The sequence below is a fragment of the Oncorhynchus keta genome, chromosome 29 (assembly GCF_023373465.1).
Source record: "Oncorhynchus keta strain PuntledgeMale-10-30-2019 chromosome 29, Oket_V2, whole genome shotgun sequence".
Lineage (NCBI taxonomy): Eukaryota > Metazoa > Chordata > Actinopteri > Salmoniformes > Salmonidae > Oncorhynchus > Oncorhynchus keta.
The window spans coordinates 44060353-44088245 of NC_068449.1; the positions used below are offsets into that span (position 1 = coordinate 44060353).

Below are 27893 nucleotides of genomic sequence, written 5' to 3' on the forward strand. Positions count from 1 at the left end.
TAATCCTGCCTAATTGCCAGGGGAACACATCACGTGTAATCATGCATAATTGCTAGGGGAATCCATCAGGTGTAATCCTGCCTAATTGCTAGGGGAACAGGAGAAGGGGAGAGAGAAACCTAATTGGCCTGACTCCCTCAGCAGTGAACATCTGTGGTCGGGGACATTAATGTCTTAACATCGGTGTGGCGCCATATTTTATACTTTTGATACTGAGCATGTAGATCAGTGGATCAAAGGCACTTCCCCACTTGCCCCTGAGTGTGTCCCAAATAACACACTATTCCCTATATAGTGCACCACATTTGACCAGAGACCCCAAAGTAATGCACTATAATGGGAATAGGGTGCCGTTTGGGATGAAGCCTATATGTCCTTTCCATACTGTTTAGGTGACACAAATGAGGATGCTCGGTGGTTTGGATGCTGTTGAATACATAGGGGGGCTGTGTAGTTTTTGGATAATGTGACTTTCGTTTTGAGATACAAGTTGATCAGTCACAACGGAGCAAGATCTGCAAAGCTAAAGCCTCAAAAACACATCTTGGTTTGGTACCCTGAAAGTCTGATTGATTGTTTTCAGTGAATGCATTAATTAGGATCATAGAGTCAGTCCATCGCGAAAAGGTTCACATAGGCCAATTGGGAACTGAATTCATTTAGGTGGTAAGGCCTTGGCAGATCCATCTATTAAAAATCGATCTTGGAAATTAAGAGTTATTTAGGGTAAAAACAACACATTTTGGAGATACTTGACACCTTTGTCAAATATGACTGTTTTAATAAACTTAGTCAAGTAACTTGTATTTTCAATACTTGCAGTGACAATGACAAAGTAGCATTGATCACGGAGATGTCCCATGAGTGAAATTAATGACTCAGTCAATGGAGGCAACAGATGCGGCAGATCTTTCATCAGTTCCTAATGCATGCATGTCGTTTATCAGGATTATGTAATGCATTTTTAACTGACTCGCCATCAAATTCCATGCTTGCCATATGTTTATGTCTTATTTGTATGGAAGCGTAGCTGAAGGATCTACCGTTTTCAAAGTGTTGCGCAGATGTATTCAAATGCATTCAAGTACATGACTGAGGATGCTATTAGAAAGAAGAGCTGTTCGAATATAATCGGTCGCCTATTTAAGTAGTAGCCTATCCTGTGGGTCAGAAGTTCCGCGCTCCTCAAGTGTCAATTATTTATTGGAGTTGTCACTGGACATTTTGTTACGACTGTCTCCCAAACGCGTTGGCCCTGTATTGACGGGAACGGCAACATAAATGAAGAGGGACAACGTGACCATATTGAGCAGAGAATTTGCGCGTCTTGGTGCGCTGCGGAGTTGTGTGCCAATACAACTGATGCCACCTCCAGGCATTGCATCCAAGTAAATCTCGGCAGGGAGACTAGAGGAATGGCTGCGGCAAACAACGGATCAAACACAACTAGGACCTTTACAAATCAGTTCGTACAACCGGCTTGGCGCATCGTGCTATGGTCGGTCGCGTACAGCCTTGTGCTCGCGGTAGCGGTTTTTGGGAACCTGATAGTGATTTGGATCGTATTAGCGCACAAGAGGATGCGAACCGTGACAAACTACTTTTTACTCAACTTGGCTTTCTCTGACGCCTTAATGGCCGCGTTCAACACCTTGATTAATTTCATATACGCTGCTCACGGCAATTGGTACTTTGGAGAATCATACTGCAAGTTCCACAACTTTTTCCCTGTCACAGCAGTGTTTTCAAGCATCTATTCAATGTGCGCAATCGCAGTCGACAGGTGAGCTCTGGAGACATCAACTTCAATCTCTAACATTTTATTACATATTAAATGTGACAATTTATTATTAATTATTTAATACTAGGCCGGTTTCATGAATAATAGCCTAATGTACAGATTCTATAATCAACCCCCTTAGATTAAATAAGAAAAAGGTAGACCTAACGGTATAAAAAGGTACCCTGATGTTGCTCAGATGCCATCATTTTCATACATCATCATAGTAGCCTGTTATGCATGCTATGTATTCATACAGGTTATTAACACACACACACACACACACACACACACACACACACACACACACACACACACACACACACACACACACACACACACACACACACACACACACACACACACACACACACACACACACACACACACACACACACACACACACACACACACGGGAAACCAAACCTCTCCTTACATTCTGTCAAAATGAGAATGTAAGAATGTAGCTTTTAATGCACTAATCTAACCAATAAAGATCCGGCAACACAATGTGCATCCCAAATGGCACCCCTTTCCCTATTTGATTTCACCACTTTTGATCTCCATGAGTGCTGGGCAAAGTACTACACTATAAAAGGAATAGGGGGGCAGACAAAATGAGAAAACAATTGAGGTTGTTGAGGATTTGATCAAGCATGTCATTACTCAGTTGGTGTATAAAAGAGCCAGAATACTTCTAATGAGCTCCACTGTGCAGACAACCTATCATTATGGAGGGAAGTGCTGATTAAATAATTATAATGGAGTACCTGCAGTGAAATAATGTCTTTAAGTGCCAAGAGTGCTTATATCAAAGCAATACTCGCACCAGCACACAGACTCACACGAGCGAGCAAGCGGCCCCACATACACACACGCACATGTGCGTACACGTGCAAACAAGCAAGCAAGTGTGTACACAAGCACACACACAAGCACACACTTGATTTAAAAGTTTGTATTTATGCATTTAGAACTTGATGGGAAGGTGTGTATCTTCTCTATGCATATCTAAGACCATGCATACTCAGAACTTATGCTGGTTGATCAACTGTATTGCAAACAAATATTGTTATTTTGGGGGAAATGGAGGTGTTTGATGCACGGAAATTCTAGTAATTAATGGTAGGCTAATAAAAACATTAAAACGTAGGCCTATATAAAACAGATGCACTTGGCTTTGGTAAGAAGATGACATAGCAGCATCTCGCCTAATAGCCTATATTTACTTTAATTACATAGGCCTAAATCTCTACTTTTCTGACATAACTGGTTTATTCCCTCTATACAAGAAAATATTAGGCTACCATTTATCCGTCGCTCATTTAATAGCCAACCATGCGCAAAAGTAAATAGACCGGTAGCCCATGACAGTAACGTTAGGCTTTAGTATGGCTGTGCGATAGGAGCACAACATATACATTTTAATCTCAGAGCCTATACCAAGGCAGGAGATAGAAACACAATCATGTGTTGATCAACAAAATATTGAACGACAATGTGTCTTTTGCATAGAAGTGTGGAATGTAGGAAGCATGTACTTTTAGATTGTTCAATAGACAATCTTGTAGAACGTGTGGCCAGTGTTTGCCACTCGCTATAGGCGGATTAGGCATGGATTTTTTGTTTAAGGATCCGACCCTTTTTTAAAATGTTTTCCTAAAATGACATAACCATAATCTAACCGCCTGTAGCTCAGGACCTGACGTAAGGATATGCATATTATTACATTTACATTTACATTTAAGTCATTTAGCAGACGCTCTTATCCAGAGCGACTTACAAATTGGTGCATTCACCTTATGACATCCAGTGGAACAGCCACTTTACAATAGTGCATCTAAATCTTTTAAGGGGGGTGAGAAGGATTACTTTATCCTATCCTAGGTATTCCTTAAAGAGGTGGGGTTTCAGGTGTCTCCGGAAGGTGGTGATTGACTCCGCTGTCCTGGCGTCGTGAGGGAGTGATACCATTTGAAAGGAGACACTTTGAAGTTTGTGGAAATGTGAAATTAATGTATGAGAATATAACACTTTAGATCTGGTAAAAGATAATACAAAGAAAGAAAATGTTTTTGTTGTTGTTTTTTTGTATCATCGTCTTTGAAATGCCAGAGAAAGTCCATAATGTATTATTCCATCCCAGATGCAATTTAGATTCTGCCCACTAAATGGCCGCAGTGTATGTGCAAAGTTTTAGACTGATCCAATGAACCATTGAACATATCTGTTCAAAATACTGTATAAGACTGCCCAAATGTGCCTAATTGATTTATTAATGGAATTTTCCAAGCTGTTTAAAGTCAGTCAACTTAGTTTATGTAAACTTCTGACCCACTGGAATACACTGGATACAGTGAGTTATAAATGAAATGATCTGTCTGTAAACAATTGTTGGAAAAATGACTTGTGTCATGCACAAAGTAGATGTCCTAACCGACTTGCCAAACCTATAGTTTGTTAACAAGAAATTTGTGGAGTGGTTGAAAAATGAGTTTTAATGACTCCAACCTAAGTGTATGTAAACTTCCGACTTCAACTGTGTGTTTATGTCCAGGAATGATGTTACTTACAACCTCATGCTAATCACATTACGCTAGCTTAACCCCCATGGCGGGGGGCACCGATCCTGTAGAGGTTTAAAAAGTCTAAACAATCTCCCCACACCTCTACAGAAACATCTGAGGATTTTAGCAACGTATCATGTGTTGGATAGATGTCTGAAGAGAGTACAGAAGACAGAAATGCAAAAAGTGTTTCACTTTTTCAGAATTCACTCAAATAACAATATCCTGCTAATCATTTGGCACAGTGCATTATTTATGACAGTTTTATAGCCTTAACATCAAAACATAAATAAATGAGGTCCCAGGTGTCTGGAGGTCAATTCGATACCTTTACAAGTTGTGTTGGATAGTAGGACTATAGTCCAACATCTCACTTTGAAGTTAGTCAAAGGAGTTAATCTGCACCTGCATGACCTGACTACTTGTGGGAGGGAGGGAGGGAGGGAGGGAGGGAGGGAGGGACGGAGGGAGGGAGGGAGGGACGGACGGACGGACGGACGGACGGACGGACAGACAGACAGACAGACAGACAGACAGACAGACAGACAGACAGACAGACAGACAGACAGACAGACAGACAGACAGACAGACAGACAAGGTAAGGTAAGGTAAGGACAGGTAAGGTAAGGTAAGGTAAGGTAAGGTAAGGTAAGGATGAAACCTGACAGTCTAGCAGTGAGTTCTGGGGAAATGGAATCTTTGTTTACCGAAAACCAAACAAACAGCACTGTTGAATCCAATTAAAGATATACTGGGAAGAGTCAAACAATCATAACTAGCTCCACATGGCGCATCCTTTGTTTTGAGTACCTGAAAGCAATCTGAAGTTGGGCACAGACACAGACACACACATCACTATCCTTATGATGGCTGCTCCAGAGAAGATTGGTCTTTTATTTACTGTTTGATTTCACATTGTAGTATTTCAACCTGCCCTCTGGCTTTTGTCAAGAGGAGCTTGTTTTATTCACGTTCGGGGGAAAATGCAGTTGTACAGCAAGACATTTCCTACTGGGTACAGATGTACATTCAATGTCTATTCCACGTTGGTTCAACGTAATTACATAGAAATTATTTGGAAATGACGTTGATTCAACCAGTATGTGCCCAGTGGGTCCTGCATACTAAATTGTATGCGTTAACTTTAGTCAGGGCAAAAGCGCAACTCAAAATTAAAAAGTCAAACCTCTCAAGTAAGCAGTGTATGGAGGAACAAAATACCAATCAACCATGACCTTTGAACTTTGACCTAATAACCTTTCACCAGAGACCGAAGAGGAAGTAAGACACCTCACTGGGTCCTTTTTTTCTGGTTCATATACAGTCAATGAACTAAGTAGACCAGACCCAGGAGGCGATCGCATTGGTGTCTATGGGAGAGCCACCCCTTAAGTAGACCGGAACTGTTTTTTAATGGTAAATGGGGCTTGAATCATTTTCTTCATTTATCCACCATCTTTGCTTTCACCCCCTGACTGACCTCTCGACATCTTGAACTGTTTTAGAGACTGACTGACAGGGTCTGGTAGTGCTCCAGTCCTGTAATGCGTCTGTGTCAAACTGGTGAGATGAGTCAGGCGCAGGACAGCAGATATGAGTAATGAAAGCAATTTTACTCCATAATATAACAATACACGTTGTATAAATACAAAGCCACAAATACGGACCCCAATACAATAAACAATTACTCACAAACAAACATGGTGGAACAGAGGGTTAAATAATGAACAAGTAATTGGGGAATTGAAACCAGGTGTGTAAGACAAAGACAAAACAAATGGAAAATTAAAAGTGGATCGGTGATGGCTAGAAAAGTGGATCGGTGACCGCTGAATGCCGCCTGAACAAGGAGAGGGACCAACTTTGGCGGAACTCGTGACAGTACCCCCCCTTGACGCGCGGCTCCAGCTGCGCGCCGACACCGACCTCGAGGACGAGGCGCAGGGCCATCCGGATGGAGATGGTGGAATTCCAGCAGCAACGAAAGGTTCAAGACGTCCTCCACCGGCACCTAGCATCTCTCCTCCGGACAGTAACCCTCCCACTCCACGAGGTACTAAAGGCCCCTCGATCGACGCCTCGAGTCCAGGATGGCTCGAACAGCATACAATGGGTACTCATACTCTCGATGTCCAGAGGTGGAGGAGGAACCTCCCGCACATTTGAGGGGGATGGAACTGACGGACACCGATCCGGATGTCCATGGGTTGCCAGCAGTTTGTCCAGCCGGATGGACAGGTCCACCAGCTGGTCCAACGTGAGGGTGGTGTCTCGGCAGGGCAACTCCCGACGGACTTCCTTGCGCAGACTTCACCGGTAGTGATCGATCAGGGCCCTGTCATTCCACCCCCCGCTGGTGGCCATGGTCCGGAAGTCCAAAGCGAAATCCTGCGCGCTCCTCGTTCACTCGCCCGAAAGCGGCGAGAAAAATGACTGGAGAAAAACGTGGTTGTAATGTTAATAATTTGGTTGTTATTCTATTGGTTACCTCGAGGCAGATGCCCCAGGGGCAGAGTGGCCCACACTCATTACTGGGCGCAAAGTTGATTGCATCTGTTTCACTGAAACATGGCAGTCTTCAGACTGTAGTGCCACTCTTGTTGAAGCCTCCCCCTGGACTACAGCTGGGGGGGGGGGGGGGCAGCCTCCATTTTTACAAATGCTCTCATCTGTAAGGACATATAATTTCATTATGCTATACTGTTTAAATGTCAGTCACCGGTGCTGGCTATAACCCTGTTTAGGCCACCTAAGCACTGCCCCACTTTTGTTTTTGACTGATTTCTCTGAACAATTGACTGTTGTTCTTGAGAACTATGATACAAATCATTGTGTTGGGCGATTTTAATATTCATGTTGACAAAGAAACTCCAAGGCCATTGAATTGATTAATCTTTTGAGCCCTGTGAACTTTATCCAACATGTGACTGGGCCCACCCTTAACTGCGGCAAACTCTAGGTTACACTGAATGCATTTTGAAGAAACGCTATCTTAGCTCTGAAGTTGCTACAGATTTTATTAAGTGTATGAACAATACACTATCACCTATTCTGCCTTCCTCTTGTGATGATTTAGTCGATTACCTTAATAGCAAATTAAGGGCTACCGTTGATGCCATAGCTCCAGTAAGGTTGAAAAAGGCCACATCCAAATGAAGAGCTCCTTGGATGAGTGAGGAAACAAATAGACTAAAGATAAATTGCAGAAACGCAGAGCGGAAGTGGAGAAAGTCAAAGTTGCAGGTCCATTACGATATTCTGAGAGAGAAACTTGGCATATATAACAAGGCAATTAGAAACGCTAGACAGGCTTATTTCTCAAAACTTTATCACTAATAATCAGAATAATTCAATAGTGCTAGTGCTATTCTCGACCATTGATGGCCGGATAAATCCTACCCCCATAAACCTATATGAACTTTCCTCCACATCTAAATGTGATGAGTTTGTGGCATATTTCAGAGATAAGATAATAAACATTAGGCTGGGTATCAGTCAAGCAAGACCTAATGAGAAGTGTGATGGTATGTGCCCTAGCAAAGGCACTATGGAGTTTAATGGTTAATCACTCCCTATTTCACAGGCACTTTCCCCACTCCACTAACAACTGCCATGGGTGAAACCCCTTCTGAAGAAATGTAATCTAGATTCTCCAGCTCTTAGCAATTTTTGGCCAATCTCCAACCTTCCAGAAATTGTTTTTTTTAAACAGCTTCATTATTTTTGAAAAAATCCAATATTGTTGTCTTGCCCGCTAAAGCACAGGGACAGCCTAAGTTAAAGTGTTAAATGATCTTAGAGCCAACACAGATGCTGAACAGCTCTCTTTCCATGTACTCTTTGATTTAAGTACTGCATGATGTTGTCCTTTTGGACAGACTGCAGAGGTGGGTTGGTCTCTTCCCTCTAGTTCTAAATTGGTTTAGGACCTAGTCGAGAGTCAAATGTCATATCCTATGTGGCGTTCCACAAAGTTCACAAGGTTCGATTTTGGGTTCAGTACTGTTATCAGAACTACACAAACAATACACAGCTTTACATTTCTGTCACCAGAGCATTTTTAGCTCCACAGATAAATTATTAGACTGTATTAGTGAATACTTGGAAGGCTCACAACTTCCTTTCCTTCAGCTAAATCAAGACAAGACCGAGGTACTTATAATTGGAGCCAATGCACACAGAATCTATATATATTTAATTAATATTTTAATATTAATATTTTAATTCACTGTCAAATAAGATAAAACACTAGCTAAAAAACATTGGTGTCATTTTAGATTCTGAACTCAATTTCGAATCACACATTAGGAATGTGACCAAAATAGCTTTTACCACCTGAGGAACATTGCCAAGTTGCGGCCATTTCTATCTCAGGCTGATACAGAGAGACTCATCCATGCTTTTATTACAGCAGGCTTGACAACTGTAATGCTCTCCTGTCTGGTCTACCCAAGAAAGCCATTGGCCAACTGCAAAACATACAGACTGCAGCAACATGGCCAGACAAAGAGCACACATTACACATGTTTTAAAGTCTCTGCGCGTTTAAGAAAACATTTTAAGATTCGATTGGTTTTTAAATCAATCCACAATTGTGCACCCCAATACATGTCAGACATGCTTTTGAGTTATGTACCCAGGAGGTCCCTCAGGTCCTCTGGCACTGGCCTTTTAACTATCCCAAAGCCTAGGACCAAGAGGCATGGAGAGGCAGCCTTTAGTTACTACTACCCCAGCCTCTGGAAATGTCTGCCAGACAACCTGAGAGGAGCCGAAACTGTGGACATATTTAAAATATATCTTACAACACACCTTTTTTAGTTTTGCTTTTCCTAAGGGGCGGCAGGGTAGCCTAGTGGTAAGAGCGTTGGACAAGTAACCGGAAGGTTGCAAGTTCAAACCCCTGAGCTGACAAGGTACAAATCTGTCGTTCTGCCCCTGAACAGGCAGTTAACCCACTGTTCCTAGGCCGACATTGAAAATAGGAGTTTGTTCTTAACTGACTTGCCTATGTAAGAAAGGGTGCTTTTTTAGACTTTCAGTTTTAATTGTTCTTTAGTTTTTTATACTCTTATGTTTGTTTGTGTAGTAAATATTTCTGTTTCTACTTATTGTTTTTTTATTTATGTTTTTTTTTTCTCCTGTGAAGCACATTGCGTCACATTCATATCTGAAATGTGCTATTAATTAGGGAAGTGCTCCCGCTGTGGGGATCAAATCAGCGGAAATTTCAAGTGCGCCACGTATAGTTTTTGATAAAACTCAAACTTTCATTAAAATGCACATACAATGTACTGAATTAAAGCTACACTCGTTGTGAATCTAGCTACCGAGTCAGATTTGTAAAATGCTTTTCGGCGAAAGCATGAGAAGCTATTATCTGATAGCATGCACCCAAAAGTACTGGAACTTCATCTAAAACGACAGATTTTGCGGTAGCCGGTCCTAACCAAAACGCAGAAATAAAATATAAAACATTCATTACCTTTGACGAGCTTCTTTCTTGGCACTCCTAGATGTCCCATAAACATCATTTTGGGTCTTTTTTCGATTAAATCGGTCCATATATAGCCTAGATATCGATCTATGAAGAGTGTGTGATCAACAAAAAAATAGCACTTTTTAACGTAAAGTCATTTTTTTTTATTAAAAAAGTTGACGATAAACTTTCACAAAACACTTCGAAATACTTTTGTAATGCAACTTTAGGTATTAGTAAACGTTAATAATCTATCAAAATGATCACGGGACGATGTATATTCTTTAGCTTCACGTCTTGAAATCATGTCCGGATATATCTCAACCAAAACATCCTGTCGGAGACCGGAAGAAATCGCCTTCCTTGTGTCCGTTTGACCAAGAAACAAATCCGAGACAAATGACAAGGCTGTTGACATCGTGTGGAAGCTGTAGGTATTGCAACCTCGGCTCCATTTAATGTGGGTCACTTTTAACAATTGGTTGAAGTTGCACATGGATATATTTTCCCATTTTCAGTGATCAGATTTTCCTGCACTTTTCGATGAAACGCACGTTCTGTTATAGTCACAGCCGTGATTTAACCAGTTTTAGAAACGTCTGAGTGTTTTCTATCTACACATACTAATCATATGCATATACTGTAGTCCTGGCATGAGTAGCAGGGCACTGAAATGTTGCGCGATTTTTAACAAAAAGCTGCGAAAATTCGCAGCTTCCTTAAGAGGTTTTAAATAAAGATTGATTTCATTTGATTTGACATCCCTGCAGGTACATGGCCATCATCCACCCGCTGAAACCACGGCTGTCAGCTACAGCTACCAAGGTGGTGATCGTGTGTATCTGGGCGCTGGCCGTGGTGCTGGCCTTCCCCCTCTGCTTCAACTCCACCATCCGTATCCTGCCCCGCCGGACCATATGCTACGTGGCCTGGCCCCGGCCCTCGGATGACTCCTTCATGTGAGTGAGACACTCCGGGTGCATCTCAATAGTCTAAAGTGGCTACCTTGACTCACCTCCTCTTGTTCATCTTCACTGATCTGAAAACAGTTTTGGGTTGATTGGTAATGAAACTGTATAAGGTGTTCACCTTGCTGCTGGTGGTTTGGGTGTGGGCTACCGTGGTGGTGTATCAAATAGAACACTGGGAGGTGGAGATACACTTCAAAAGGGTTAATTCCCCGTTTATTAATAGATTAAAGAACGTTGCTAGGATAAGTATGCTTGTCTCTAGGAATCAACAATAGAATCACCTTGCATGTCAATGTAAGGCAGGGCTCTTTCCCTAATTCCTGGAGAGCTACCGTCCCGTAGATTTTCGTTCCAACCCTAATCTAGCGCACCTGATTTGAATAATTAGCTGGTTGATAAAATGAATCAGGTTAGTTACAACTTGATTGAAAACCTACAGGAGTGTAGCTCTCCAGGAACAGCATTGTAAGGCAATTAACGTGGCCAATTATGCAGGCACTAGTCAAAAGCAAATACATCCAAATATACTCAAAACTCAATAGTAACTACAATATGAAAAATGATCTAAGTAACATAATCAATATATACACAAACAAACCTACTTAGAAACCAACAAATAATACTATGAATAATGGCACATAGAAAAACACATCAAATGGGCTCAAATCAAAGCTAGAGTCAGGCGCAGGACACAGAGATGAGTAAATACCGTAACTTTACTCATAACAAAATTCGAAGAAGGAGACAAAATACCAGTTCACATATACGAGACAACGTAATATGAACAAACACACACAAAACCAAGGGGGAAACCAGAGGGTTAAATAGGGAACAATAATTATGGAATGGAAACCAGGTGTGTACAATGCAGAGAAAACAAATGGAAAATGAAACGTGGATCGGTGGTGACTAGAAAACGGGTGACGTCGAACGCCGCCCGAACAAGGAGAGGGACCAACTTCGGCAGAAGTCGTGACAACTATAAAGGAGCACAAACCTTTACTGAGCAAAAATATAAACGCAACATGTAAACTGTATGTCCAATGTTTCATGAGCTGAAATAAAAGTTCCCATAAATGTTCCATATGCACAAAACGCTTATTTATATGAAAAAAATAAGAATCAAATCAAATAATTTGTCACATACGCCGAATACAACAGTGAAATGCTTACTTACAAGCCCTTAACCTGTAATCCATAGCTTCTGGGTGGGTTATGTATGTTCGGTCACTGTGGGAACTACATCCTCCATGCACTTATTGATAAAGCCAGTGACTGATATCGTGTACTCCTCAATGTGGAAGAATCCTGGAACATATTCCAGTCTGTGCTAGCAAAACAGTCCTGTAGTTTAGCATCTGCTTCATCTGACCACATTTGTATAAACGCGAGTCACTGGTGATTCCTGCTTCAATTTTTGCTTGTAAGCAGGAGGATAGAATTATGGTCAGATTTGCCAAAGGAAGTGCGAGGTAGAGCTTTGTACGCGTCTCTGTGTGTGGAGTAAATGTGGTCTAAAAATGTTTTCCCTCTGGTTGCACATTTAACATGCTGATCGAAATTATGTAAAACTGATTTAAGTTTCCTTGCATTAAAGTCCCTGGTAACTAGGAGCGCCGCCTCTGGATGAGCATTTTCCTGTTTGCTTATGGCGGAATACAGCTCACTGAGCGTGGTTTTAGTGCCAGCATCGGTCTGTGGTGGTATGTAGACAGCTACGAAAAATACAGATGAAAACTCTCTAGGTAGATAGAGTATCTCATGATAAGCTGTAGACCACACTAACTCAGGCAAGCAAAACCTAGACATCCTTAGATATCGTGCGCCAGCTGTTGTTTACATATATGCATAGGCCCCCGCCCTGTGTCTTTACCAGAGGCTGCTGTTCTATCCTGCCGATAGAGTGTATAACCCGCCAGCTGTATGTTCTTAATGTCATCGTTCAGCCATGACTCAGTGAAACATAAGATATTATAGTTTTAATGACCCGTTGGTAGGATATACGTGCTTTCAGTTCGTCCCATTGTTTTTCCAGCGATTGAATGTTAGCTAGCAGGACGGAAGGCAAGGTAAGATTATCCACTCGTCACCTGATCCTTACAAGGCACCATGATCTTTTTCCGCAAAATCTCAGTTTCCTTCTCCAGCGATTGATGGGGATTTGGGCCTGGTCGGGTGTGTGTAGTATATCCCTCCCGTCTGACTCATTGAAGAAAAACTCTAAATCTAATCTGAGGTGAGTAATCGTAGTTCTGATGTGCAGAAGCTCTTTTCGGTCATATGAGATGGTAGCAGCAACATTATGTACAAAACAAGTTACGAACAACGCGAAAAAAAAAAAAATAGCGTGGTTGGTTAAGAGCCGATAATTTGGTCGCCTTCCCATCCGGCACGCTCCGGCGCCATCCCTGTTTGTCATAACTTCTACTTTGCCAAGATAATCCATCCACCTGACAGGCGTGGCATTTCAATAAGATGATTAAGAAGCATGATCATTACACAGGTGGACCTTGTGCTGAGGACAATAAAATGGCACTCTAAAATGTGCAGTTTTGTCACACAGCACAATGCCACAGATGTGTCAAGTTTTGAGAGAGTCGATAATTGGCATGCTGACTGCAGGAATGTCCACCAGAGCTGTTGCCAGATAATTAAATGTTAATTTCTCTACCATAAGCCACCTCCCAACATAATTTTAGAGAATTTGGCAGTATGTATGCCCAACGTCATTTTAGAGAATTTGGAAGTACGTCCAACCGGCCTCAGAACCGCAGACCATGTGCAACCACGCCAGCCCAGGACCTGCACATCCGCCTTCTTCACCTGTGGGATCATCTGAGACCGGCCACTTGGACAGCTAATGAAACTGAAGAATTTCTGCATAAACTGTCAGAACCGTCTCAGGGAAGCTCATCTGCGTGCTCGTCATCCTCACCAGGGTCTTGACCTGACTGTGGCGTCGCACTTTGCTGATGTCAATGTTGTGAACATAGTGCCCCATGGTGGCGGTTGGGTTATAGTATGGGCAGGCATAAGCTACGGACAAAACACAATTGCATTTTGTCAATGGCAATTTGAATGCACAGAGATACCAAGATGAAATCCTGAGGCCCATTGTCGAGCCATTCATCCGCTGCCATCACCTCATGTTTCAGCAGGATCTGTAAACAATTTCTGGAAGCTGAACATTTCCCAGTTCTTCCATGGCCTGCATACTCACATGTCACCCATTGAGCGTTTGGGATGCTCTGGATTGACATGTACGAGCGTGTCCCAGTTCCCACCAATATCCAGCAATTTCACAAAGCCATTGAAGAGGAGCGGAAAAACATTCCATAGGCCACAGTCAACAGCCTGATCAACTCTATGCGAAGGACATGTGTCGCGCTGCATGAGGCAAATGGTGGTCACACCAGATACTGATTGGTTTTCTGATCCACGCCCCTACCGTTTTTTTAAAGATACCTGTGGCCACCAACAGATGCATATCTGTATTACCAGTCATGTGCAATCCATAGATTAGGGCCTAATTTATTTATTTAAATTGAATGATTTCCCTGTATGATCTGTAACTCAGTAAAATCTTTTAAATTGTTGCATGTTGAGTATATATTTTTTGTTCAGTGTACTTTGAATAAACACATCCTTGAATAATTGTTTTTATCAACAAAAACTGGAATTAACTGAAGGTTTGTTCAAAGTTCAAAGGTTGCCACATTGATTGCATACAGGTGAGTTAAGTTAAGGTGGTAAGTGTCCTGCTTCTGGAGGAAGAAAGTCAGTCCGTATGAGTATGGGAATTTACTACACACAGGATAATGAGATTAGTTAGATAGATCGAGATCAATCTATCTATTTATCAGGTATCTGCTCTCCTGTCACAACCAGTGCAGATTAGTTAAGGAGGAGAGCAAACTAGACTAATGAATATGAATGTGAAATAGATGAACTATAATTCGCTAAATTACCATGTTTTCCATTACATTCACAGGAATGCTCTGCTTTTCCTTCCTCTTACAGCTATCTATTCTTCTCTGGCATACAGGTATCATATCATTGTGACGGTGCTGGTGTATGTGCTGCCCCTAGTGGTGATGGGTATCACCTACACCATTGTGGGGGTGACGCTGTGGGGAGGAGAGATCCCAGGGGAAGCATCAGACAACTACCACAGCCAGCTCACAGCCAAGAGGAAGGTAACGCAAAAGTACAACTCCATTATACACATAAGGTCAATTGGTAAAGCACGTGTATTCCATTTGTAAACCAACGCGTCAATTGAATTCAGTAGATTCAGCCATTCATTTTAACTGGCACATTCCCACTGGATTTGGCTACCCATCAGGTAATCCAACGTTACGCAGGGAAACAACAGAGATTCGTCTCCTCTTTATAGATGAAAATGCATTATATTAACTGGACACAGTCTATCTCTTCATTCATCTTTGCTTGGAGTCCAGGCGCCGTATGTCTTAAACGTCTCAGAGTTGGAGTGCTGATCTAGGATCAGGTTCCCCCTGTCCATGTTACCTCATTCATTGTGATCTAAAAAGCAAAACTGGTCATAAATCAGCACTTCTATTCTGAAATGCTTTATACATACGGACCCTGGTCCCCACAGTTATCCATAAGGATTCAGGTCATTTGAACCCGTATGACTAACATATATTAGGCCAGATGTGGGTTTAACATTACAGGAGCACAGATTATAGAAAGGCAGTGGCCAATATGACACGTCTACTAGATAGGGGAATTATTGGGATATGGGATTATTCAAGGACACCCTGTGAGGAAACCCAGTCTATATTTCAGGGTTGTTATTGTTTTATTCATGAGGATTACACTCAGATTACGGGGGGATCAGCACACCTAGTTCTTTGTTTTGGACAGATGGCTGAGGCCATGAAACCATAATAATTTACAGTTTCAACCAGGGATGTACCCCTGTGATCCTGCCTGACATTTGATCTGGGCACCAGCACATGTTTGGTGTTGTTACTTGCTCTTATTTCAGAACTGGTTTGTTTTATAGTTTTTGTTGTTGTTGATGGTTTTTTGTGTGAAATGCATCTCACATAAACTTGATTTCATTTGATTTAGTTTGAGCAACGCAGTGGATGGAGGGTTAGTTAACCTCACACTTATACACCGTTCCAATTACAAAGTGGGTTTGAATGGGCCATAAATACAGACTATAATAATAATAATATATGCCATTTAGCAGACGCTTTTATCCAAAGCGACTTACAGTCATGTGTGCATACATTCTACGTATGGGTGGTCCCGGGAATCGAACCCACTACCCTGGCGTTACAAGCGCCATGCTCTACCAACTGAGCCACAGAAGTCATTTAGGATAAAAGCGCCTGCTAAATGTCTGGATCATTTACATAAGCCTGTTGCTGGATTTGCCATTAACGTCCCTGCCAAACTCTTTTAACCTTAGCTATAAGAGGGCTGGAAGAGGTTCATTAGGCTGCATGTCACCCATTGTCAAACCGCCAGGTCCTACTCAGTGATCAGTGATCTGTTCCCACCAAGCTCAATTTACCCATGCTGTGACGGCTTCGGGCAGACCACCAGTGCTCTCACGTCAAATACCTGCTGACCTGCTGTGTCATGCGTCATGGATACCCTTTCTCCTGCTTTATGTAGCTCCGGAGAGAATTCCACCAGACACCGTTTGCTCGTCATTAGACCCAGAGTCCCAGACACACTGTACATACAAAGAGATGCCACCGCTTCATAAGCTTTATGCCACATTATTAACCGTCCAGAAGATAATGCAGGTAGAGCTAGTTGATCCTTCATTATAAGATCCTAATTGTTATTGTTCATAAACAAGGTAACTGACAGCTTGATTGATCACTTGATTATCCTTTTCATGTTGGAAGTTAATGAATAAAGTTTGACCCGCGTTTCAATGTGATCCGTTGTCAAAGCTGTGAAACCACTTTAGAAAAGCTAAAGAATGTAAATGCTGATTTTGGATCCGAAGAGTGCTTTGGAATGTTTTCATACATGAAAACATGAACTATGAACCCCTCTAAAGAGCACCTTCTAATTCATTCATTTAGCCTAACTTGTTTAACCCAAGCAGCTGTCGTAAAATGTTTTTGTTGTTGTTGCCTCTTATGGAGTTGTGTTCGTGTGTGCCCCAACAGACTGCAATCACGACAAAATCATTCATCGTCAGATGCCGTTGTTGTTGTTCTCTGTATGACTATCCTTAGTCTGTGATGAAGGGCTTAACACCAGCTGTGAGTCTTCGCCACCAAAGTGAGATTGACTTCAGAGCTCCTACATCAAGGGTAATTCAATTCCGACCTTATGGGGCTGAAGTACTGCTGTATTTGTATTCATTTTCTACTTGGGAGATAAAAGGATGGTTCAGCCAAATAACAAAGTGACATATTAGTTTCCTTACTCTGTAAGCAGCCTATGTACAAGGTAAAAAGAGCAATCCTGGTTTTGTTTGTATGGCCACCATCTCCAAATGCTAACTTATTTTGCATTCTCGGTCCAAAACCAATGCAAGTAAATATCCCTGATGTTAGCATTTTTCGTGTGTCATATGTTAAACATGACCAAGCCCAGAGACATACTGTAGTTACATTTAAGTCTTTAGGATGTCTATATCTGTTGAATGTCACATCGGTATATAAACACTTTTCCACCCGTTAGTGCTTTGTTTCCCAGACCCAGATTAAGTCTAGTGCTGGATTTAAAGGCATGCTCAATGGAGAATCTCAAAGGTTTAGCGAATGTAGGTTAAATCTAAAGGGCAAAGTGACAGAATAGAATCTATGTGAAAGGCTTTGGGGAGATTCTCAGACTGTTTGACTGACAGACTAACCATTCATTGGAGATCACAATCACTATTGCTCTATGGCTTTATGGCTAATATATGCATATTGGGGCGGCAGGGTAGCCTAGTGGTTAGAGCATTGGACTAGTAACCGAAAGGTTGCAAGTTCAAATCCCTGAGCTGACAAGGTACAAAATCTGTCATTCTGCTCTTGAACAGGCAATTAATACACTGTTCCTAGGCTGTCATTGAAAATAAGAATTTGTTTTTAACCGACTTGCCTAGTAAAATAAAGGTAAAAATATATATATTATTAGTATATTTGGATAGAAAACACTCTGACGTTTCTAAAACTGTTTGAATGATGTCTGTGAGTATAACAGAACTCATATGGCAGGCAAAAGCCTGAGAAAAAATCCAACCAGGAAGTGGGAAATCTGAGGTTGGTTGATTTTCAACTCAGCCCCTATTGAAGACACAGTGTGATTTTGGTTATCTTGCACTTCCTAAGGCTTCCAATAGATGTCAACCGTCTTTAGAAACTTGTTTGAGGCTTCTACTGTGAAGTGGGGCCGAATGAGAGGGGAATGAGTCAGAGGTCTGCCAGCAGTCACGAGCTGGTCACGCGCATTCACTTGAGAGGTAGCTCCCGTTCCATTTGCTTTTCTGAAGACAAAATAATTCTCCGGTTGGAATATTATCGAAGTTTTATGTTAAAAACATCCTAAAGATTGATTCTATACATCGTTTGACATGTTTCTACGGACTGTAACGTAACCTTTTGACATTTCGTCTGCAACTAGTGAATGCGCTTTGAGTTTTGATTTGTTTACCAAGCGCGCTAACATAAGTAGCTATTTGGACATAAATTATGAACATTATCGAACAAATCAAACATTTATTGTGGAACTGGGATTCCTATGAGTGTATTCTGATGAAGATCATCAAAGGTAAGTGAATATTTATAATGTTATTGCTGACTTCTGTTGACTGCACAATATGGCGGATATCTTTTTGGCTTGTTGGTTCTCTGAGCGCCGTACTCAGATTATTGCATGGTTTGCTTTTTCCGTAAAGCTTTTTTGAAATCTGACACAGCGGTTGCATTAAGGAGAAGTTTGTCTATATTTCCATGGATAACACTTGTATTTTCATCAACATTTATAATGAGTATTTCTGTAAATTGATGTGGCTCTCTGCAAAAGCACCAGATGTTTTTGGAACTACTGAACATAACGTGCCAATGTATACTGAGATTTTTTTTATATAATTATGAACTTTATCGAACAAAACGTATTGTGTAACATGAAGTCCTATGAGTGTCATCTGATGAAGATCATCAAAGATTAGTGATGAATTCTATCTCTATTTCTGATTTTTGTGAATGGCTGTGTTTTTCTGTGATATTGCTCTGTGATATTGCTCTGACCTAACATAATCGTTAATGGTGCTTTCGCTGTAAAGACTATTTGAAATCGGACACTGTAGTGGGATTAACAACAAGATTACCTTTAAAATGGTATAAGATACCTGTATGTTTGAGGAAATGTAATTATGAGATTTCTGTTGTTTTGAATTTGGCGCCATGCACTTTCACTGGCTGTTGTCATATCGATCCCGTTAACGGGATCTCAGCCCTGAGAAGTTTTAACAGCTTTGGAAAATTATAGATAATTATGTCATGGCATTAGAAGCTTCTGATGGGCTAATTGACATAATTTGAGTCAATTGGAGGTGGACCTGTGGATGTATTTCAAGGCCTACCTTCAAACTCAGTGCCTCTTTGCTTGACATCATGGGAAAATCAAAAGAAATCAGCCAAGATCTCAGAACAAAAAATTGTAGACCTCCACAAGTCTGGTTCATCCTTGGGAGCAATTTCCAAATGCCTGAAGGTACCACGTTCATCTGTACAAACAATAGTTTGCAAGTATAAACACCATGGGACCATGCAGACGTCATTCCGCTCAGGAAGGAGACACGTTCTGTCTCCTAGAGATTAACGTACTATGGTGCGAAAAGTGCAAATCAATCCCAGAACAACATCAAAGGACCTTCTGAAGGTGCTGAAGGAAACAGGTACAAAAGTACCTATATCCACAGTAAAACGAGTCCTATATCGACATAACCTGAAAGGCCGCTCAACAAGGAAGAAGCCACTGCTCCAAAATCGCCATGGGGACAAAGATCATACATTTTAGAGAAATGTCTTCTGGTCTGATGAAGCAAAAATAGAACTGTTTGGCCATAATGACCATCGTTATGTTTGGAGGAAAAAGTGGGAGGCTTGCTTGCTGATGAACACCATCCCAACCGTGAATCACGAGGGTGGCAGCATCATGTTGTAGGGGTGCTTTGCTACAGGAGGGACTGGTGCACTTCACAAAATAGATGGCATCATGAGGGAAGGAAAATTATGTGGATATATTGAAGCAACATCTCAAGACATCAGTTAAAGCTTGGTCGCAAATGGGTCTTCCAAATGGACAATGATCCCAAGCATACTTCCAAAGTTATGGCTAAAGGACAACCAAGTCAAGGTATTGGAGTGGCCATCACAAAGCCCTGACCTCAATCCTATAGAAAATTTGTGGGCAGAACTGAAAAAGCGTGTGCGAGCAACGAGGCCTACAAACCTGACTCAGTTACACCAGCTCTGTCAGGAGGGATGTGCCACAATTCACCCAACTTATTGTGGGAAGCTTGTGGAAGGCTACCCGAAACCTTTAACCCAAGTTAAACAATTTAAAGGCAATGCTACCAAATACTATTTGAGTGTATGTAAACTTCTGACCCACTGGGAATGTGATAAAAGAAGTAAAAGCTGAAATAAATCACTCTGTGCACTATTATTCTGACATTTCACATTCTTAGAATAAAGTGGTGATCCTAACAGACCTAAAACAGGGAATTTTTACTAGGATTAAATGTCAGGAATTGTGAATAACTGTGTTTTAAATGTATTTGGCTAAGGTGTATGTAAACTTCCGACTTCAACTGTACATGGACAGAAATCTCCGTCACTGGACAAAGAGCAGTTTGCATGGTTCAGGCGTGTCTGAGCTTTGATATTCGGTGTAAAGAAACAAAAGTCATTCTATTAGATTAAATGTGTCAGAACTCCTCCATACAAGGCAACAAAGTGCTAACATTTTGCGAATGCAGATCTGATTTCAAGTTTAGAAATGCTCTTGGAGGATTTTAATTGACACAATCAGTTCAAGAATTTCACAGGATCTTTGAAGTGAGCTGCTTCCTTTGTGATGGCTCTAGATTGCCAGGTTATAGAATGCACCTAATTTGTGGCTCTACCATCGCCAATGTATGGACCATTGGACCACCAATGGTTGTCCTGACCATTTATGTGCAAATGAAGCAATTCTATTTTGAGGTTGTGTGAATGGCTCTTTTGAAAAGGGGTTGTCGTGATGAAAAAAGTATATCCTAAATTGCTGTGGCTTCCAGGACGGAATGAAAATGCCAACCTGATGATGAATCAATCATGGTGCCCACGCCTGTGAGAATATATTGAGCATCACACATTCTGTCCATCTCAGAATCAGGCTCTCTGTGAAACCTGGCATGAGGTGGCCGACCAGCTGTTGATTTTTGATCGAGTCTCAAAGCTACACAGAATAAAGACAATACACTTTATTTTTCCTCTCTCTCTCTTCTTATTCTCTACTCTCTTTTTTCTCATTGCTTTCTCCACCTCCCTGTCTCCCCCTCCTTCCCTGTCTCTCTATTCCTCCAATCCTCCTACTATCCCCATTCCTAACTCCCAGGTGGTGAAGATGATGATCATTGTGGTGGTGACTTTCACCCTCTGCTGGCTGCCGTACCACGTCTACTTCATCGCGACGGGCCTCAACAAGGCTCTGATGAGGTGGAAGTCCATCCAGCAGGTCTACCTGTCAGTGCTGTGGCTGGCCATGAGCTCCACCATGTACAACCCCATCATCTACTGCTGCCTCAACAGCAGGTAGGATCTAGCACCTGAGTGCTGTTCAGTAGGCACTAAAACATACGATGAAGTTAATAAGCCATAACTAATTTAGATTTTCAGTTTAAAAATATTTTCTTCTTTGTGCCTACTGAACACAACCTAGGCAACCACTGGCTAGATAAATAAGACCAGATGAGAAAACTACCAGTGTACCTTCTTCAGAATTCATTAGCCACCCCTCAAATGTGAAATATCTGACCATGCACTCATTGTATATCTGTCTGGTTTGGGTTGTGGTTTGGATAAAGGTTCCGGGCGGGCTTCAAGCGGGTGTTCTATTGGTGCCCGTTCGTCCGGGTATCCAGCTATGACGAGCTGGAGCTGCGCAACAACACCACCCGCCACCAATCCGGTCACCAGGGCAGCATGTGCACCCTCTCCCGCGTGAACACCAGGACCATCATTCCCAACCATCGCCACCACAGCTTCAAAAAGGCCGTCTCCAGTAGCCATGGCAATGCCCGTGTTAACGGAGATAGCAATGGTAACCATGGCAACCAACCGGAGGTAGCCAAGTCTAACCTTTGTAGTGACCCCGATGATGTGGCTGACGATCAGTTCTCGTGAGATGTTGATGACGACCACAACCGACTTCTAGAATGTTCACGAGTGGTTTGGAAAGTCGTTGTCAACGTTTCGCCCTCTGAACTGTCCCTCAAACATTCCAAGCAAGCCTTTACATGTTTTTATTTGACCAAACACAAGTATTTCTCCCTGAGTTTGCTGCAAACGCAGTTGTTCTTTGATGCAGTGAGATTCATTCCATTTGCTTAGCTTTCAAAAGCATTTATTCCTGCCTTTTCTCATTTCCACACCCCCATCTCACGACACTGACTGGACATCTGGTAGGCTGCTGTCTCAAAAGGCAGATTCGTGGGCAGATTTGTGACATCTGGACTAAGCAGTGAAGGCAGAGCTTACCAGTAGTTACCAGCGTGTGTGTTTGTGCGCACATCTATTACTCACTGGCTATTGCCTCAGGCAGTCTCCCACTGAAAGATTGTTATGAGGGGTTGGTGGTTGGGCATATATACCACTGATCAAACGTTTGGGGTCACGTAGAAAATGTCCTTGTTTTTGAAAGAAAATAACGTTTTTTTTGGTTCATTAAAATAACATCAAATTGATCAGAAATACAGTGTAGACATTGTTAATGTTGTAAATGACTATTGTAGCTGGAAATGGCAGATTTTTGGATGGAATATCTACATAGGCGTACAGAGGCCCATTATCAGCAACCATCGACCTTAGTTATCTTAGTTTTCTTTATTATTTTGGTAAGGTCAGGGTGTGACGAGGGTGGTTTGTGTAGTTTTTGTATTGTCTAGGGGTTGTTGTATATCTAGGTGTTTATATGTCTTTGGTTGTCTAGATTGGTTCCTAATCAGAGGCAGCTGTTTATCGTTGTCTCTCATTGGGGACCATATTTAGGTAGCCATATTCCTTGGGTATTTCGTGGGTTATTGTCTATGTGTAGTTGCCTGTCAGCACTCGGTTTATATGGCTTCACGTTAGTTTTGTTTTTTTGTTAGTTTGTTTAGTGTCCTTCGTGTAAATAAAGAAGAATGTATTCTAATCACTCTGCACCTTGGTCTCCTCGTTATGACGAACGTGACATCACTCCTGTGTTCCAATGGCACGTTGTGTTAGCTAATCCAAGTGTATCATTTAAAAAAGGCTAATTGATCATTAGAAAACCCTTTTGCAATTATGTTAAAACAGCTGAAAACTGTTCTGATTAAAAACCCAATAAAACTGTCCTTCTTTAGACTAGTTGAATATCTGGAGCATCAGCATGTGTGGGTTCGATTACAGGCTCAAAATGTCCAGAAACAAAGAACTTTCTTCTGAAACTCGTCAGTCTATTCTTGTTCTGGGAAATGAAAGCTATTCCATGTGAGAAATTGCTAAATTGCTAACTGAAGATCTCGTACAACGCTGTGTACTACTCCCTTCACAGAACAGCGCAAACTGGCTCTAACCAGAATAGAAAGAGGAGTGGGAGACCCCGGTGCACAACTGAGCAAGAGGACAAGTACATTAGAGTGTCTAGTTTGAGAAACAGACGCCTCACAAGGCAGCCTCATTAAATAGTACCCACAAAACACCAGTCTCAACATCAACAGTGAAGAGGTGACTCCGGGATGCTGGCCTTCTAGGAAGAGTTGCAAAGAAAAGGCCATATCTCAGACTGGCCAATAAAAAGAAAAGATTAAGGTGGGATAAAGAACACAGACGCTGGACAGAGGAAGATTGGAAAAAGTGTTATGGACAGACAAATGTAAGTTTGAGGTGTTGGGATCACAAAGAAGAACATCCGTGAGATGCAAAAAAAATACTGGAGGAGTGCTTGACTCCATCTGTCAAGGATGGTGGAGGCAATATGATGGTCTGGGGGTGCTTTGGTGGTGGTAAAATTGGAAATTTGTACAGGGTACAAAGCTGCTGCTCCAGTTTCAACTGTTCTGCCTGCGGCTATGGAATCCTGACCTGTTCACCGGACGTGCTACCTGTCCCAGACCTATTATTTGACAATGCTGGTCATTTATGAACATTTGAACATCTTGGCCATGTTCTGTTATAATCTCCACCCGGCACAGCCAGAAGAGGACTGGCCACCCCTCATAGCCTGGTTCCTCTCTAGGTTTCTGCCTAGGTTTTGGCCTTTCTAGGGAGTTTTTCGTAGCCAACGTGCTTCAACACCTGCATTGCTTGCTGTTTGGGGTTTTAGGCTGGGTTTCTGTACAGCACTTTAGGATATCAGCTGATGTACGAATACATTTGATTTGATTTAAAAGGGATCTTGAAGAATGAAGGCTATCACTCCATTTTGCATCGCCATGCCCTGTGGACGGCGCAGCCAATTTCCTCCTACAACAAGACAACGACTCAAAGCACAGCTCCAAACTATACAATAACTATTTAGGGAAGAAGCAGTCAGCTGGTATTCTGTCTATAATGGAGTGACCAGCACAGTCACCGGATCTCAACCCTATTGAGCTGTTGTGGGAGCAGCTTGACCGTATGGTATGTAAGATGTGCCCATCAAGCCAATCCAACTTGTGGGAGGTACTTCAGGAAGCATGGGGTGAAATCTCTTCAGATTACCTCGACAAACTGACAACTAGAATGCCAAAAGTCTGCAAGGCTGTAATTGTTGCAAATTGATGATTCTATGACGAAAAAGCTAAGTTTGAAGGACACAATTATTATTTCAATTAAAAATCACTATTTATAACCTTGTCAACGTCTTGACTATGTTTCCTATTCATTTTGCAACTCATTTCATGTATCTTTTCATGGGAAACAAGGACATTTCTAAGTGACCCCACACTTTTGAGCCGTAGTGTATATAACACAAAATAATGAAAAGGGAAGATTGTTTATTAATGTGTCTTTCTGTACCATAATCATACATCCTTTATCAGCTTGTCGTCAGTTCAGCAGACTGATACCACACAGCTGGAAATAGCTGTGAACTGTATGCCCTGATATTATATTGTTTTTAGAGAGAGAGAGAGAGGGAGAGAGAGAGGCACCTGGGGAAATATAGAGTATTCAGTGTTTCTCTGTCAGCCCGCAATTTCCTGAGTATAAATGAGAACGATAGGATGTTCCATTTTGTTATTAAAATGTGTCTCATAAGCTGCTTTTATCGTTGTACGAAGTATACAGTGACATTTCATTTTTAAATATATGAGATATATGTCATATGTAAGCGAGGATTGTTTTTTGCTATGTGATATACAGTGGGGAGAACAAGTATTTGATAACCTGCAAAATCGGCAGTGTTTCCTACTTACAAAGCATGTAGAGGTCTGTAAATGTTATCATAGGTACACTTCAACTGTGAGAGACGGAATCTAAAACAAATATCCACAAAATCACATTGTATGATTTTTAAGTAATTAATTAGCATTTTATTGCATGACATAACTATTCGATCACCTACCAACCAGTAAGAATTCCGGCTCTCACAGACCTGTTAGTTTTTCTTTAAGAAGCTCTCCTGTTCTCCACTCATTACCTGTATTAACTGCAACTGTTTGAACTCGTTATCTGTATAAAAGACACCTGTCCACACACTCAATCACACAGACTCCAACCTCTCCCCAATGGTCAAGACTAGAGAGCTGTGTGAGGACATCAGGGATAAAATTGTAGACCTGCACAAGGCTGTGATGGGCTACAGAACAATAGGCAAGCAGCTTGGTGAGAAGGCAATAACTGTTGGCGCAATTATTAGAAAAAAGGAAGAAGTTCAAGTTGACAGTCAATCACCCTCGGTCTGGGGCTCCATGCAAGGTCTCACCTCGTGGGGCATCAATGATCATGAGGAAGGTGAGGGATCAGCCCAGAACTACACGGCAGGACCTGGTCAATGACCTGAAGAGAGCTGGGACCACAGTCTCAAAGAAAACCATTAGTAACACACTACGCCGTCATGGATTAAAATCCTGCAGCGCACGCAAGGTCCTCCTACTCAAGCCAGCGCATGTCCAGGCCCGTCTAAAGTTTGCCAATGGCCATCTGGATGATCCAGAGGAGGAATGGGAGAAGGTCATGTGGTCTGATGAACCAAAAATAGAGCTTTTTGGTCTAAACTCCACCCGCCGTGTTTGGAGGAAGAAGAAGGAAGAGTACAACCCCAAGAACACCATCCCAACCGTGAAGCATGGAGGTGGAAACATCATTCTTTGGGGATGCTTTTCTGCAAAGGCAAAGGGAACAGGACGACTGCACCGTATTGAGGGGAGGATGGATGGGGCCATGTATCGCGAGATCTTCCCTCCTTCCCTCAGTAAGAGCATTGAAGAATCATGACAACGACCCGAAACACACAGCCAGGGCAACTAAGGAGTGGCTCCGTAAGAAGCATCTCAAGGTCCTGGAGTGGCCTAGCCAGTCTCCAGACCTGAACCCAATAGAAAATCTTTGGAGGAGGCTGAAAGTCCGTATTGCCCAGCGACAGCCCCGAAACCTGAAGGATCTGGAAAAGGTCTGTATGGAGGAGTGGGCCAAAATCCCTGCTGCAGTGTGTGCAAACCTGGTCAAGAACTACAGGAAACGTATGATCTCTGTAATTGTAAACAAAGGTTTCTGTACCAAATATTAAGTTCTGCTTTTCTGATGTATCGAATACTTATGTCATGCAATAAAATGCTAATTAATTACTTTAAAATCATACTATGTGATTTTCTGGATTTTTGTTTTAGATTCCGTCTCTCACAGTTGAAGTGTACCTATGATAAAAAATTACAGACCTCTACATGATTTGTAAGTAGGGAAACCTGCAAAATTGGCAGTGTATCAAATACCTGTTCTCCCCACTGTACAGTGGTGTATACTTACTGTGGTTAAGGCAATTTTTAGCACTTTAATCACTGAGGGATAAACGCAGACACACACACACACACACACACACACACACACACACACACACACACACACACACACACACACACACACACACACACACACACACACATTTAGCCATCAACATGAAAGTATTTCATGAGAACGTACTGTGAAGTACTGTGCACTGTGTACTAAAACAAATCATCATGGGAAATAGTGCAGTATTAAAACACAATCTGAGAGTTTGATAAAAATCCACCCATCCATCTCTTTGATTCCATGAAGACATTTAATCCAGAGCTCTGGGTTCTTACATAAACATGCCAGCACTCGCTCTCCCTCTCTCTGATAAGCATCTCATCACCTTGTAAACACACACATGGACACCCACATGCACACGCGAGCGATCGTATGCACACACACCCACGCGTGAGTTTTACACACACACACACACACACACACACACACACACACACACACACACACACACACACACACACACACACACACACACACACTCACACACACACACACACACACGGGAAACCAACCCTCCCCTTACATCCTGTCAAAATGAGAATGTAAGAATGTAGCTTTTAATGCACTAATCTAACCAATAAAGATCCGGCAACACAATGTGCAATAATGCCAGTGAAAGTATACTGCAGTTATTTATTGTGTAGTGGGATTATCACTGTAATGTCAATTGGCAATATAGGTCCTTCTGGCGTAGTACTACAAAATACTGCTAGTTATTGGTCATGCATAACCTGCAGTGTTACGTATTAAAGGGTTGACCGGTTATGATTGCAGAGTCTAACAGAAAAAGCATGTCTGGCATGCTCTGGATTGACGTGTACGACAGTGTTCCATTTCCCGCCAATATTCAACATTTTGCACAGCCATCGAAGAGGAGCAGGAAAA

The 27893-nt window shown here is 41.9% G+C and overlaps 2 protein-coding genes across 2 annotated transcripts in view; one reads left to right on the plus strand and one right to left on the minus strand.

Moving 5' to 3' along the window:
* Nucleotides 1-27893, minus strand: part of LOC118362944 (N-acyl-aromatic-L-amino acid amidohydrolase (carboxylate-forming) B-like) — a 76848-nt gene that overhangs the window by 21742 nt on the left and 27213 nt on the right. The gene's annotated exons all lie outside the window — the stretch shown is intronic.
* Nucleotides 1308-27099, plus strand: LOC118362097 (neuromedin-K receptor-like). The gene is made up of 5 exons (XM_035742297.2): nucleotides 1308-1783; nucleotides 10597-10785; nucleotides 14843-14993; nucleotides 21391-21587; nucleotides 21860-27099. The coding sequence occupies exons 1-5, from the start codon at nucleotides 1416-1418 to the stop codon at nucleotides 22176-22178; spliced, it is 1224 nt and encodes a 407-aa protein (XP_035598190.1). The 5' UTR covers nucleotides 1308-1415; the 3' UTR covers nucleotides 22179-27099.

What these genes read in the sequence shown, in the direction of transcription:
- LOC118362097 (XM_035742297.2), top strand. Translation starts at nt 1,416, where the DNA reads ATGGCTGCGGCAAACAACGGATCAAACACAACTAGGACCTTTACAAAT. An exon ending in TGCGCAATCGCAGTCGACAG is followed by an intron (nt 1,784 to 10,596) that starts GTGAGCTCTGGA and finishes ACATCCCTGCAG; the next exon opens with GTACATGGCCATCATCCACC. An exon ending in CCCTCGGATGACTCCTTCAT is followed by an intron (nt 10,786 to 14,842) that starts GTGAGTGAGACA and finishes TCTGGCATACAG; the next exon opens with GTATCATATCATTGTGACGG.